The sequence below is a fragment of the Fulmarus glacialis genome, unplaced genomic scaffold (genome assembly GCF_000690835.1).
Source record: "Fulmarus glacialis isolate BGI_N327 unplaced genomic scaffold, ASM69083v1 scaffold16416, whole genome shotgun sequence".
NCBI lineage: Eukaryota > Metazoa > Chordata > Aves > Procellariiformes > Procellariidae > Fulmarus > Fulmarus glacialis.
In genome coordinates this window covers 137,300-152,624 of record NW_009219040.1, presented here as the reverse complement: position 1 = coordinate 152,624, position 15,325 = coordinate 137,300, and the positions used below count along the sequence as shown (strand labels likewise).

Below are 15,325 nucleotides of genomic sequence, written 5' to 3'. Positions count from 1 at the left end.
TCAAGAAAGAAAGCAAATCTCTTTTGTCACATTACGGTAGCATATAATATTACGTGTCTCTGTTGCTGAGGTTCTGGGGGTCTTCGTTTTTCTTCTGATCTTCTTCCTGGCCCTGAGCATCTCCAAAATTGCCTGGTTTTTTTTCTTTACTGAGACTCCACTTCCAAATTAGGGCAAATGTTGTTCTTAATACTTTGATTTTGTTTACATTTTGTTTTCTTGGATTCTGGGCAGCTGGTAAAATTCAGGGGCGGGCATTCCCCAGTTAGAGACTATTTAGGATTAAGATCTATAAAAACTTCTCCTTATCGTCAGTGTATCTGCACAGTTGTTGACTGGGAGGGGGAAGCATGATATCTCTGATGTCCAACTGTCCATTAGTTAATGCAAGTAACTGAATTGTTAGAAATCAATTGAGGTTACATTTGTTTCACTCAGTAACTTTTTCTTTAACTGTTCAGAGACCTCTTGAGAAAACCATAACCTAAATACAGGTTATTTGTAGCAGCAAGTAGACTGCATAAACTTTGATTATATTTTAAATGCTATCAGTCTGTCAAAATGAAGATTAAATATGTATTTGTAAACAATGCTAGTTCTTTGTAATACAAACTACAGTTTTTGCAAGCAGTTAAGTTTAAGGATGCTCTTTAGCAGGCCCTTGCTGATGCTAGTTACTCATTCACAGCAATTTTTTCGCCAACACCTACACTGGAGGATATACAATATCTCCACAGCAACAGTAGGTTTCACCAGCACTCTAGTGGGAATTATTTCTTCTACATGATGTAGAGGAAAATACACCAGTAGCTAATGTGACAGAGGTAAAGTGTGCATCCATTGCTGTGTTACTTACAACTGTCAAGTGATGCTGCATCTTTCTCTCGTTTGTTCTGAGTACTGAAACTGTAGCTGAATTTTATTACAGTGTGAAGCTCCTTTTGTCCTTTCCTTCCCTTATGTACAATCATCTAGCTCTGAATGACGATCAATTAAGATGAAATCCTTGCACAAAACGAAACATTTAAAAGAAAAGCATTGCTGCTGTTATCTGTGAGCAGTATTACTTCTACTATATGACACTATTTAAGAGCATTTAATAAGTACAAAAAATGACTAGTTTTAGATAGACTGCAATTCTAGCATCATGACATTACTTAAAATGGGAGAAATGAATATATTGAGTATGTATCTATTTCCATACTCTGATGACTAAAATACCACTTGGCCTGTTTTCTATAGGTGTGAGAATCAGCTGCTTTATAAAGGTTTTGAATGAAGTCATTACGCTTTTTATATCACATTTGCCATTTAGAAATAAGCTGTTCTACCAAGATATGCATGATCAGCAAAGTTAACATTTAGTGCTCCAGAAAGAAATGTCATAACTATGAAACTTGATTTCTTCCTGACAGGAACACTATAAATTAGGCAGCCACAATGGCCAGGCTCACAAAACCTTCTTAGCCATCTATAATGTGATCTGATGTGATTATAGCAGCACCCGCTAGCAGTGCTATAGCTACAGTTCTGACAGTGCCCCTGTAATAAATCCAGTCTTTCAGGGGTTTACTGTGCAGCTGAAAAAGCCCGCTCCCTTTGAAGCTTGGCTCAAATGGTTCTGAAGAATCTGTATAATTGAGGGTGTCATATGGCAAAACTAAAATTTGACAGCAACACGGACTTCACCACCCTCTCTCTTCTCCCTCTTCCGTATACTCTCCTCGTAGTTCTTTTTTTCCAGAGCTATTCTTCAGCTGGATGAATTCTGCAATCCAGTTACTGGCCTAGGAGTAAAATGCTTTGCCAGCCTGGTCTTGAGGGTGGAACTTAGCTGAAGTACGCTTGAATCATAGTGTAGGATAGAAATAGTAGTGAATAAATGTAGTAGTTTACTGTAATCCAATAATTTTGCTCCTGAGATTCAGAAAAATCTGCTCGATGATGATATTTTCAGGTCTTCAGAAGCGAAGTTTGGATGGGCCCTTCATACAAAAGAGAGAGGATTTTTCACTGAAGTTTATGGAACAACTCAACTCCAGAGAGCAATAACTACATTATGTTAAGATTTTTATTTTACAGTGGACCTATAATGAATATGACTATTAATATGTATTTACAGCATATTATACAGTTTATCATAAAGGAGCTGTTAAGCTGAGAACACAAATTGAATAGAATGCTGAAAGCACACCTAAATCTTAACAGATCATTGAAATGAAATTAAATAATAAATTGTCGAGACCTCACAGCAGATAACGTGGACAGCAAATACATGGAGAGGTGTCACAGCAAAAATGGCAATAGCTCTTCTGTTCATTGACAGTGCTTTTGAACCTCAGAATCAGACCATGCCCATCTAACAACTCTCTGTCCATAGTGGCATGAGGCCTCAAGCTGCGGATCCTCAAGCTATGTACAATAAAGGCATCAGGAGTGTTAAGGTAGTGTCATCAAGCTTACATGACTAAAAAACATACTAGTTTACACAAGTTCAGCCAAAAGGCAGGGATGAGGCGGGGGGAAGTTTGGGGTTAGGAGAGTGTAAGGAGGGCTGTCTAGAGCTAAGCTTCTGGAGCTGTAATTATGCGAGTCCTTGTATGTTCACTGAAAGGCTGCTTTCCCAGATGTCCTTTGAAACAGGTTGGTGGGAGATACTGTGGTTGGGGTGGGCTTGAAATTGTGGGAACCAAATGCAAACCAGGGGCCTTAAGCGGCTCTCTTTTGTGTTACATATCAAGAGAGTACCAAAAGTAGAGTAATGAGGCAAAATTTTATCCCAGAGATTTGAGAAGCTCTATTACCCTTTTCTCCCAGTTTTTCCTTGCTTCTTGTTTTATTCACCCCACATATTTTGCACTTTCCTTGCTCCTCTTGCTCACGTCTCACCCTTCCTCCTCCATCTCTCCTCCTTCTCGTCTTTCTCTCTCCCTTTCCTTCTGGCTCTCCAACAACCTCTTCTGAGCTGCTGAGAGATGTGCTTCTCCTGAGTAGGAGTATTTCTGCAAATTGGTTTCCTGCTGTCCATTTTTCTTCTATTGTTATTCCCTCATGCTTCTTGTATTCCTACTTTTCTCTTATTCTTTTTTCTCTTATTCTTTCTGCTCTTATCTAGGTCGCAATTAGGAATAAATGGCACATTTTTTGAAGGTACCTGGAAAACCCAGAGAAAATAAGTTAAAATATAAATAGAGTAAAATAGAAATGCTTTATTTCAAAAACACCCTCAAAATAAAGGGTGGGTTTTTTTATTTTTGTATTTGAAATCATATTTCTTTCAGAATTTCACCCCAGTGTACTTTAGAAACAAACCAAAATCCACCCACTTCCCAGTCCCCCCCCCCCCCGGCTGCATTTAGTATGGGTGTTTTTGTTCATCCCCCCCAAAAAAAAAAAAAAACAACGCACAAAACCCCCCACATTTTAGGTGAAATACAATGTTTTGTTTTGGTAGGGAAACTGAAATCTTGTACTTCACATCAACTCTACACAATTTCTGTCTGAATATTTTGGTCTACTGATAAACAGAACTAAGCATTATTTGTGATCTAGACATGCAGTAGAGATTTTTGAGTCTCCTTTTCTTTGTGTTCTGTTCTTCTCCTGATTTTGTGGGATTGTTAAAGCATTTGTAAAGGATGTATATGACATGATTTTAAATTTCCTAAAGAGAATACAGATGGACTGTGTAATTATTGCTGAGAGGTGCTATTTTCTGTGTGCTGTACAACTCACATTCATAATATCTACCTGACAGCCAGAAAAATGTGGCCATCTCAGAATACTCTGAAACAATACTTCTCCGTATAAAAACATTTCTCATTACAGAATTTATAACATTTAATTTCATATCTCTCTGTGGATTCAATTCATTCTGAATTGTTTTCATAATATTACAAGATTTATAAAATAAAACTTCCATAAAACTTATGTTATTTTTCTCATTATTAGATTTAGTCTGTCCTGTTTCATAGCATGTGTTCATTGCTGGCAGCTTATTGCTGAAATGGGTACTAGAATATGTTAGGGCAGTGACATGTGAGACAGAGTAATTTAAGTTTGCTTCTTATAAGGCTAATTTTTGTGGCTGTATCTGTAGCAAAGGAGAAGTGAGTGTGCAGTTTTGTATCTTTTTATTCACTGATACAGAGAAACTACTATGTTGGGAGATGTTCAGGCCCCTACAAATTGCATTAAATATCCTTCTCATCGCTCCTCCTTTGAAGGGAGGCATATCCTTCTCCCTGCAATGCCAAGAATGTCTTGCTTGTTAACACCGAGACGCCTAGTTGCTAGGTTAAAGAATAAGCAATGAATACTTATTTTAAACTTGAAAGTGGAAAAAAATACAGTAAGAAGCAAGTACATCTCTTTTTTGCAAAGCTTGCAAGGGAATATTGTTACGCCAAGCACATACTAGCTTTTAGTTCTGGCTCAGATGTTTTTAGTATTGGCTTAGTGGTTTGCATTTGTACTTAATAACTAATATAGCTATAACGTAGATTAGATGGAGCATTATCATCATTAGTCCTGGGAGTGCCTTCCTTTCATTCAGTAGCAGCTCTGGGTGAAACAATTCATAGGAGGGGTACAAGTAGAAAGTTTTCCACTGCAAGATCCTCTCCAATTTTAGTCAATATTATACTTTCAGATTCAAAGTAAAATGTAAAGGTAAAATCTTAATATACGAGTGCAGGTTGGCATAGTTTTCACGGTGACTGCTAATTAAAGAAATGGTGAAGAAGGAAGCTCTTGTTTGGCTGTTTACCAATACCATCTGATTAGCTGCGGTTTTCTGTTTGGCTGAGCAGCTGGCAATTAATGAATTGATAGGAAGTAGTCACGAGGTAATGGAATTAGCAAGTGAACACCTGGTATTAAAAATCAGTAAATGCAGAAGAGTTTTTATGATTTCTTAAATTTGGTGGGAAAATAATTGCCAGTTGACTACAACTGAAACAACTCTATGTACACAGTGAAAAAAATTGCATTTTAAATGGCAAAGTACATATTTTAAGTGAATGAGTTCCCGATACACTGCAAAAGATGAATGGGATCCAGCTGGCTTTCAGACACAGAGATCCTATCTTAGTTTTTAGACCAGCTGTTTACCTTGTTCATCTCCAGTTCTTAAAGCAATTGGAGATACTATAAGTAGCTCAGAAGACCAACAAGTCATCCATACTCTTTGCGTGTGCCCATTTCCGGACTGAGATGATTCAAAACATTTACCTAACCACTGTTCTCTTGCCCAGAAGCAGTAACTCTAACCATCGTATTTCTTGTCAGCCGCTGTCCGGCATCATTTCAGATTTAGCACAGCTCCTGCTTACTGTGTCAGGATTATTCTTTTTCTTTGAAAAGCCTAAATGCCAGTTACTGCTTTTCTCAATAATGCATTAGTTTAAGGCCTGTAAACTTTAGAACACTACTAAAAATGTACTTGTTATTAGAATTCAAATAGTGTTAGTATCAACTAAGGTCAATTGGAAAGAAATATGTGTCTTACTATTAACTAAAAAAAAAAAAAGTTAGCAATTCAGTTCTTTGCTAACTGAAATTGTGTTAACTTTTCTTACTTTACTCTCTTACTGAGGATGGAATTCAGCCAGGGAGATAGGAGCAGCGATATCACAGGCGTGAAATTGTGGTAGTTTTGGATAGGAGGCGAGGAGGTCTGCAGCCAGTCTGCTGGCTGACTGCTTCTGGCTTCGCAGACCCCTCCAGAGAAATGAGATTTTTTGAACTGTGTAGTCCATTTTGAGAATCTGAATGGTGATTTGGCAAGCACTGGGCGATTGAGGTGTGGCACAATAAACATTCCAGTGGGGAATTAGTGTGCAAATGAATGTTGGAAAATTTATCCTGCCAGAGCCTATGAACTCTCTGTTTTTCCAACATGGTCATCAGCTCTGAATCTTTCTTACAATAGTTGAAAACTCTAATCTAGACCTAAAGACAGTAGAATCCCCATTTTTCCTTCCTGTCCATTTCATTAGCAAGGTCTGGTGAATTCCAGCTGTCTTTGCCACTGCAGAGCCCTATAGAGTACAGAAGCAGCACCTCAATTAAATATGAAATATCAAGATAAATGTCTGAATAAAATATCCAGGACTCAGACAAACTTCCAAAACCTGCTTGTCAGCAGTGAAATGCCATTAAATCCTCTAGGAACTCATTAATAGATTAACATTTGGAAGAGTAATTACAGCTAGATTAGAACTAAGAATAAAGAAAAATAAAGGAAAATCCAGTAGCATCATTTCTCTAAACTCTTGACACAAAATGAAGATCAATACTATAAAAAAAATCAGAGGTAAGGAATTAAGGTCAAGATGATTATGTCAAAAATAGGTAAGCTGTTCATATATATTTCAAATAAAACTAGTGTGGATGCAACTGTTATGTAGTGTTTCATATTATTTGTGTGGAATACTACCTCACAGGGGATAGAAAAGGGATATTGAGGTGAAATCAAGGATGTATCTGGAAATTGGATGAGTTGATGACTTCAGTGCTGTTAACCTAAATCACAACTAAAATTAACAATGTCAAGCTTTGTAGCTACATTTTCTGAGCCAAAGCAAGACACTGATCTGTAGTGAGACAGAAATATATTACCCTTCAAAAGGATTAAATACTGCAAAAGTCTTTTTTGAGAATTTATGTTATAGCTCTGTAAAGGGAAGAGAAAAGATAAGATAAAGTAGGTACTATAGTTAAATAAATAGGTGAGATCTGGAGAAATGTTTTCATTTTTCATAAAATTCTCACAATTGTAAATTTTTTATATATAATTCATTACATTATAACCTGGAATATGAATCTTGCAAATTTATGAAATAGGAAGAAATACAAATGGAGAAAATATGACTTTATTTAGAAATGCTTCTCTATTACTGTGAGTGTACCTACTGTAGAACCATGCTGCACAGCAGTGTGCCGGTGGGAACTGAGCTATTTTCAAGAGGAAAAAAATGAAATATATGAAAAGTATCAAGGTTTTAAAATACGTAGGTGACAAATAAAATGAAGTCATCAATGTGTAAAAAAAAATGTTAAGGTTTTAGATTTGCAATTTTCCTATTTAAATGCCCTCATTGATTTGTTACAAATACTGTTAACCCTGTGTTTGGAAAATGGTGAGGACATTATCACTTGTGTTCTCATTTGTAATAAAATAGATTAACTTGCTGTGAAATTTTAACTAGGCTGAGACACAACAGTAGCTACCTAATGAACCAGAGCACATTGCTGTTAAGTAGCTAAATAGATGCATACTGATTACAGGACTGAAAAATGGATCTGTTTACTTGCAAAAAAGAGTCTGTTCATAGTGTTATTCATTATAGTAGGGGAAATTCAGCATTACATTTCCACACAAACATTTAGAAATAGACAATTTCTTGATCCATATGCAGTCTTACATGATGATACTCTATCCTTATTTGTAGTACATATGATACAGTGAAAATTTCAGCTCCTTTGTTGCTTATAGGGAAAAGTGTATCTTCCCTGTATATGTAAATTTTTGTAACTGGTAAGACATTAGATGACATAATCAACTAGTTTGCTTAGAAAGTGATTCACTGTGTGATTAAGAATGACATTATTATTTGACACTTTTATTTCTGCCTGAACATTTCAAACCAAGACCCTGAGTCTGAAGGCAAATTACTTGAAGCAGAGATTATTTTATAGCAAGAGACAATGGGAAATGCAGTTACCAGAAGGAGCTCAAATACTTTGCTTTTCCAAATCATCAGCTTTTGAATTACTCAGATAACTCCCATTTAAGATGACATATATGGCTGTTTGTGTGATATCTAAGTGTTAATTCATAGTCATATCTGTTCATAGTTTTTTTTGCAGAACAGTTGGCATGTCCTCTCCTTGGCTATTCATTTTCATGGTTGCAATAGACAATGAAATTTACTTAAACTACGTACTGTTCTGTAAAAGTAATCATTTCAAAATGATATCTTAATTGTAAATTGAGTACTCTTTGTGGTAAAAAGAGACGAAATGGTGCCAAAGAGGACTGTTAAAACTGAAATCCAGGCAAATAAAATTACAGTCAGAGTTGTAGCCTGTTAGCAGTAATCTATTTGGAAGCTATTATTTACACAAAGGTAAAAGACACATAGTATTTGTAAGCTCAGGATTGCATGTATATGATTCATAATTTATTTAGGAGAATACTTGGGGTAAGAATGTAACTTTAAGAAGTAACTTAATAAGCAACCCATCCACAGACTTAAGTCATTACTCTCTTTTACTCTCCTGCTCACCTCAGCAACCTCTAAAACCACTCTTTCGGAGACCGAGAAGATGAAAACACAGGAGACTTTAAGATCAGTGACTTTGACTTTTTTCCCCCAGCATTTGAAAAGTTGTTTGTTTAAAACCATTCAATTTTCAAAAATTTAAGAACTTGTGACTCAACATAATAGATTCATATCTATTAAAACTTTATAAACATTTTTAATTAGCATTCAAAAATACTGCAATTAAAAGTCTCCCTTTAAGATTTATTAGTTATTGTATGTTCATTAAATAACAGATAATTAGTGAAAGCAGATCTATTGAGGATTAACAGCTATGTAACAGATACACATCTGTTACATGATTTTGAGGCTCAGTTGTTATTTAATGTACAATAACTATCCTATTAAAAACACATTCAATGCTACGTTTTCAGCTGGTGTGATTGGAATCGGCAAATGCCAGCCCTTGCTATCAGGAGGATCCAATCTCACATTCCCTTTGCATCATTCTCAAATGTATCTGTAAATATGAAGATGGGTGTGGTTTAGAGAGAGAGTTTTAATGGGTAACAATATTTTTAAAATGTTGATCTTACTGCCAGGGTTATTAATGAATTACCTCTATAGGTTACGAACAGAAGCTATTATGCTAGCTATTTATAATGGAAAAACTATTAGAATCTACCATTTTCTTCCTAAAGCTATATTATTGATTTAGGATGCTGTCTAGCAAAAACTGCATAAAAAGTTCAGATGCTATTGAGTTTATTTTCAAAAGCACATGGTAAATTGCCACCAAGTAGCCAGATTACGTACTCCTAATGAAAAATCTTTAAGAATAGGTTAGAAAGGCAGAAAAATTGCCAAATTCCTTTGAGACAACTTCCCCAGATTACACTGTAATTGTGATTTTTAATGAGGTGGGGGCAAGAGGATCTTCCTTTTTAAAAAAAAGAAAGTAATATTTCAGTTCTGAGTTTCTACAGGGAACAGCTGATTGCCAGGGATGAAGGCAACTCCAAAGATGCAGTTTCTGGAATGCTGTAAATTCAGGCATCTCCTTGTTAGCGTGTCTCCATTGAAACTACACCTTCAAGAACTTGTAATAGAAGATTTAAAACATAGAAGGGATTGTAAGATAGTATCTAGAGTATCTCAGGCCATGATCTGTCCCGTTTAGAAGATTCTCATTTTTTGTTGTTCCTGGGAACAGGAATGAAGGGTACTAGAATTTTGAATTAATTCAGAAAAATTATGCATGTGGAATCACTGGGTTGGAAGGGATCTCAGGTGGTTGTATAATCTCTTGCCTTCCTCAAGACAGGATAAATTATTACTTATGCATCGCTTGTCTAACCTGTTCCTAAAGATTTTTACTGATGAAAACGCCACGGCATCTTCGGGCAATCTGCAAGTATAGATATACAGAACTGCAGAATTTCATTTTGCTAATTTTTTATCATTTCTTATCCTTTTTCTTCTCCTTACCTAAAGCACTATATATATTTAAATTAGAGGTTAATATCCAAGTTTTGTGTGCAAATGTACACATAAGAATTTGCAAGCACATTCTTATTTTTGTTAACCAGTGGTGCTTTTCATGCAAAAGTGAAGTTCTTACCAGTGCCACAGCTTTTAAAATTTGTCTGGGCACTACCCTCAGAAGATATTGATGTAATTTATTCAGGTACAGATTCTAGTGAGTTTACAAATTTGACTGCATTTAATGACTGTTTAGTCCAAATTGGAATTGTTTATTTGAAATGTGACTCATATATGGCAATTTTACTATCTATAGATTAAAAGTAGTTTGTGAAAACAATATGAAAGAACATTCCTTATGTTCCTATGTGTGAAAAAGTTAGAAAATAAAAAGTTATCGAGAAAAAAAAGAAGAGATGGCAAATGCTATGTTGTGACACAAAGGATGAAAAGCTGTGCCCATACACATTGCATGTAGAAGGCTATACTCTTTTTGGCTATAGAAAACTATACTGCTCTTTCAATGTGAATTCTGTTCACTATTTATCTCGGAAAGACCATTTGTTATTGCTGTTTTAGCCAACTTCATTTTTTCATTGAACTTCAGTGAAGTTCATGAATCAAATTGCACAGGCTTTGTTTTATTTCTGTTTCAAGGAAAGGATTCAAGACAGCCCTTCTCCAGCTCCGTCTCTAGAAGACAGTCAGCGGCCTGGGAGCCACGCTTCCTCCCATCAGAGCAGCAGCGTGTCCAGCTCGCCGTCCCAGTTGGACAACACACCAGACAGAATTGGTTAGTGCTCTGCAGCCTCACAGCCCTTTGCACTTACTGACCTCAAGAATTTTAGAAGTTTGTTGAGGCAAATATTTCTTTGCTTGGGAAACTCAGGAAATCACTCATTTGCTGAAAACACCCAGAAAGTTCATCACTATAGTTTGTTTTATTAGGTTCATCACTATGCAGAGCCCAGCCCCTCAAATTCATTCTGTGCCAGTATCCACCCATGCACAGAAGATATCACCCATTCTCTGGTATGACCAACTTCTCTTGCGTTCTGGAGTATGAAAGTGCCTCTGAAGGCACCTGGAATTGAAAAATAGCAAGATATCTTTTTCTTCGTATGTATGTCAGAAAAGTCACAGATTATATGATGGCTTTTCCGTTCAAAAAACCTCCTCATGCCCACACATTCCCTCATCAGCATGAGGCTGAGGGCTTTTTGATTTTTTTTTTTTTGGTCTTTCCACCACAGCTTTCACAGGCTGAGCATTATTGATCTTGTGTTTAAAATGCTAATTCTGTCTAGAGGAAGTTTAGATCCCATTCTTGGTGCTTCCAAGAGGGATCTAGGGCAAGTCAATTAACATCTCTTCACGTCAGTGTATGTCAACACTGTTGTCTTCACAGTGACTGGAGCCTATGCCGGCATTGCTGAGCTAGATTTAAACTACAAAAACAGTGCAGTCTATGTAAGTCAGTGTAGACTCCACTCCCATTAAATAACTACGCAGCTGCTTGCTGGGATTTTGCAGTTTTGACTCTGGTCCATGCAGCAGCACCATGGCACTACACAGCACAGTTGGCTCTACACAAACTAGTCAATGGAACCTAAGCTGCTTTGCCTAAACATAGGCACACACAGGGCAGAGACTAGAAAGTAGATTGCCCTCAGCTTTTTCATATGTAAAATAGGGTTAGAAATATACAGGACGAGAAACGTAACTTTCTTTAGCAACAGTGAAAAAGGGGCTTTTGTCCTCACTGTAGCTTTTGAAAGCTACTGTAACTGGTTTTATTAATAGTAGCACACACTGCAATCCTCTGGGCTCCAGAAATGGTGCTAAAAGTTTTTTCAAGAAAAGTAGGTTTTATTTATGTTGAACCAAACATTTCTCTGTGTTGAAGTCTAACGCTTGCTGTTGTAAAGATACGTATATATACTTTGTATCTATATGAATATATATTTTTTTTTTTTTACTTTTGCAATTTCAGAAAAAAAACCCACAAACTTTTCCTAAAATTTGGTGATTACGTTTTTAACAAGTGTCTTCAATGGAATAACTAGATTCTGTAATTGGTTGATTGCAGAGAAGGTAATGTTTTAATCAAATAAGAACAAAGAAAATAGACATCCTGAAATCATAAACTTAACACCTCTCACCTGATCTTGCAGGTGTTAAGTAAAGAATTTCTTTCAACACTACAGCGAATTGTTTTTTCGCTGTCATCTATCAATTTGGGTTACTATCTGTCTATCTGTATTTTTATTAAGCTTGCTGCTTTATAGATAATTACTAATACTTAAATCCTTCAATGTATTTTTCCCCAAAATTATTTCTGTGAAGTACTTTTCTAATTAGTTAATGAACATTTCATAAGAAATCACATTCATCTCAGTAGTAATTTGGGTTCTATCTTGGTGTCTTTGTTTAATCAACTTGAGCAAATTTGCTTTTGCTGCATATTTTACTTGGCTCTAAGTGCTGAACTGGGACAGTGAAAGGGTTGATTATGGACAATAAAAATGGTCAATTGCTTTAGAACTTATATAGTGTAAATAAATGTTAAAATACCAAAATATTGACAAAGAGGAAATATAATTTAATATTTTCATCTTTTATGACTTTTTTTTACTGACAGTGTTATATAGCTGTGCACTCTGATTTTTTTAGCTATGCTGAACAACAGCAGGGAAGGAGAACTCATTGATCAAGAAACTGGGACCAGCCTAAAAAAAATACAAAAGGAGAAAGGTAAAATTACAGACTGTTTTCCATCTCAGGCACTTAATTACACTTATTATGTGTTTTATTCCTTTTTCTAGTATTCTGCATATGCAATGGCATAATATTATAAATTTAAGAGAGCTAAGTGCCTAATTGCAATGAATAGTGTATCGAGTGAATTTACATGGTGTTCTCCTTAGGAAGTGTAAACAATCAGGTCTTTGGTTCTCTCTGTTTATATAGTATGGGGCTAATATTTTGCTGGTCTTTTGACTCAATTGTTTATGAAGTTCTTAGCAAATATTTGATTAATCACATGGTATTGTTTCTTTGCGTCCAGTGGATGTGTGTGACAACTACTCTAGTGCTGGTATGTAGGTGAGGGAAATAAGCCATTTTTTGTTTCTAATAATACTACATTACCTCACACGTGAGAGGCAGCAAGGGAAGAAATGACGTTTGGCCTGCAGTGATTGCCCTGTAGGCAGGGAAGTGTCTCCTCTGCTCAGTTCTCCCTGCAGTGGTTGTTGGGTACTGGAGAAAGTGAATATGTTGGTGTATGCAGGTAGGCCCTGGGGAAGTGTTGTAGTGACAGAGAGCGTGTGGCATCTGTGGCTGCACATCAAGGAAGAAGAAGTCACTTTGTTTCCTTGCAAATATAACAAAACAATAAATCCTATTAATAGGCGAGAGGTTTATTCTGTCAGTATGTACAGAAAGCACCATACAAAAGGAGTGCCTGCAAAAAAAAGAACATGGGATATAGTTAAAGAAATAAAAGAAAGCTGAAGGTAAGTGAATACTGGAAACATACTGCAAAGGCATATACTGAGGGAGTTATTAAGGTTTCAGAGTGAAAAAGACATGAAGGAAAAGAAAAAGAAGGAAGTGACCTGTCGTGGTTTAACCCCAGCCGGCAACTGGGTCCCCACACAGCCTCTCGCTCACTCCCCCTCAGTGGGATGGGAAAGAGAATCAGAAGGGTAAAAGTGAGAAAACTTGTGGGTTGAGATAAAGACAGTTTAATAGGTAAAGCGAAAGCTGCGCACAAGCAGAGCAAAACAAGGGATTCATTCACTGCTTCCCATCGGCAGGCAGGTGTTCAGCCATCTCCAGGAAAGCAGGGCTCCATCACGTGTAATGGTTACTTGGGAAGACAAACGCCATCATTCCGAATGTCCCCCCCTTCCTTCTTCTTCCCCCAGCTTTATATGCTGAGCATGACATCATATGGTATGGAATATCCCTTTGGTCCGTTGGGGTCAGCTGTCCTGGCTGTGTCCCCTCCCAACTTCTTGTGCCCCCCCAGCCTCCTCACTGGTGGGGTGGGGTGAGAAGCAGAAAAGGCCTTGACTCAGTGTAAGCACTGCTCAGCAGTAACAAAAACATCCCTGTGTTATCAACACCGTTTCCAGCACAAATCCAAAACATAGCCCCATACTAGCTGCTATGGAGAAAATTAACAATTCCAGCACATGACCAAAAGAGGAGACAACATAAGCTAGATGTACTTGTAAGTCTACTGTAAATATGAACATTTTATAAATGAAAACACAAACTGATTTATATTTTGATTGAGATGATTTTAGGTTGTCTGTAAAAATCAGACAAACTCATACACCTTAGGCCTGTGTAAATGATTGAACTCTCTGTATTTAGTGTATTTTCTGAGAAAACTAAAAAGGCAGGTATAGACAATTTTATGAGCTACTCAAGATAATTTGAAGGCTCCATGTGCCATGTGGTTCCAGACTTATATAAAATTATTTGAGCAAATTCATGTTTTTGTATGTTCAGCTCTATTCCTTAGACATCTGTGACTGATACAGTTATGGGTAGGAAGAGCCTGAAACTTCCTTCCTATATTTTATATTTTTGTACTCAACTCTCTCTCCTCTTGAAAGCAGAAGAAGCTGTTTTCTGTTCACTGGTTTCTCTAGGTATTTAAGCACTTTCCTCATGAACCCCAAAAGAGCCCTTTTGTGCCATTCTGAGATAATTTTCTGTCTGGATCATCGTGCTTAAATGCTTCCCTCTTGACTGCTGTTGGCGTTTGTGGACCAACACCAGAGGCCAAACAGTTATCAACCATACCTTCATTCCTAAGATTAAAAAATTACATTTCTGTAGTAATTACATAGGTGAGTATTTAATCTAAATCTGAAAGTGTAGTTGATTTTAATTTTGTTGAACTGTGCATGGTTTCACATGTTTAGTAATTTTTCAGAGAAACAATTCTATATCCTATGGGGTTCGAAGATGCAAATCATGTAGTTATTGGTATTACCAGTCCTGTCACTCAGGACGGATGAAGGAATCCAGTTTAAGAATCAGAAAAGACAATTCAGAAATCCCAAAAAGCATGAAAATAATTTAAACCCCACCACCTGGGGTTCCCAGGCTCCTGTGATCATTGAACATTCCTTGTAACATGTACGAAATCGTAAAGATCTGATGCTAACATTTTGTGTACCATAATTCACCTTAAGATTAAAGTTGTATAGGTTTATTCATTTCCTGGTCTACATTTTGCATACTATTATCTTCTTCAATTGGTTATAAACTGGGAAATATGTCTCTATACATGTGTTACTTCTGCATGCACTTACAGGGGTTTTTTTTAGGATTAACTTAGTGTTCAGAGATTCACCTGCATCAGAAAAAAGTGCTTCAAAATCATGAGACATTTTAAATTATCATTTAAAAGATACAGTAATGTTTCTGATATTCTACTTGGTCTGCACAGGTCAAGTTTTTCTCTGAAAATACGAGAATGAGAAATTATTTCTTTTTGTCAAGTAAAGATGTAATTTTCAAGTAATCCCACGGCTCCAGAACTGAAACCTTTT

At 36.5% G+C, this 15,325-nt stretch overlaps 1 protein-coding gene across 1 annotated transcript in view; it reads left to right on the top strand.

The window, feature by feature from the left end:
* Positions 1 to 15,325, top strand: part of DACH2 (dachshund family transcription factor 2) — a gene marked incomplete at its 5' end in the record, with an annotated part of 101,817 nt that overhangs the window by 33,392 nt on the left and 53,100 nt on the right. Inside the window, 2 exons of the mRNA XM_009580240.1 lie at positions 10,407 to 10,542; positions 12,423 to 12,503. Coding sequence (XP_009578535.1) covers positions 10,407 to 10,542; positions 12,423 to 12,503 — 217 coding nt within the window. The remainder of the gene's footprint in view (positions 1 to 10,406; positions 10,543 to 12,422; positions 12,504 to 15,325) is intronic.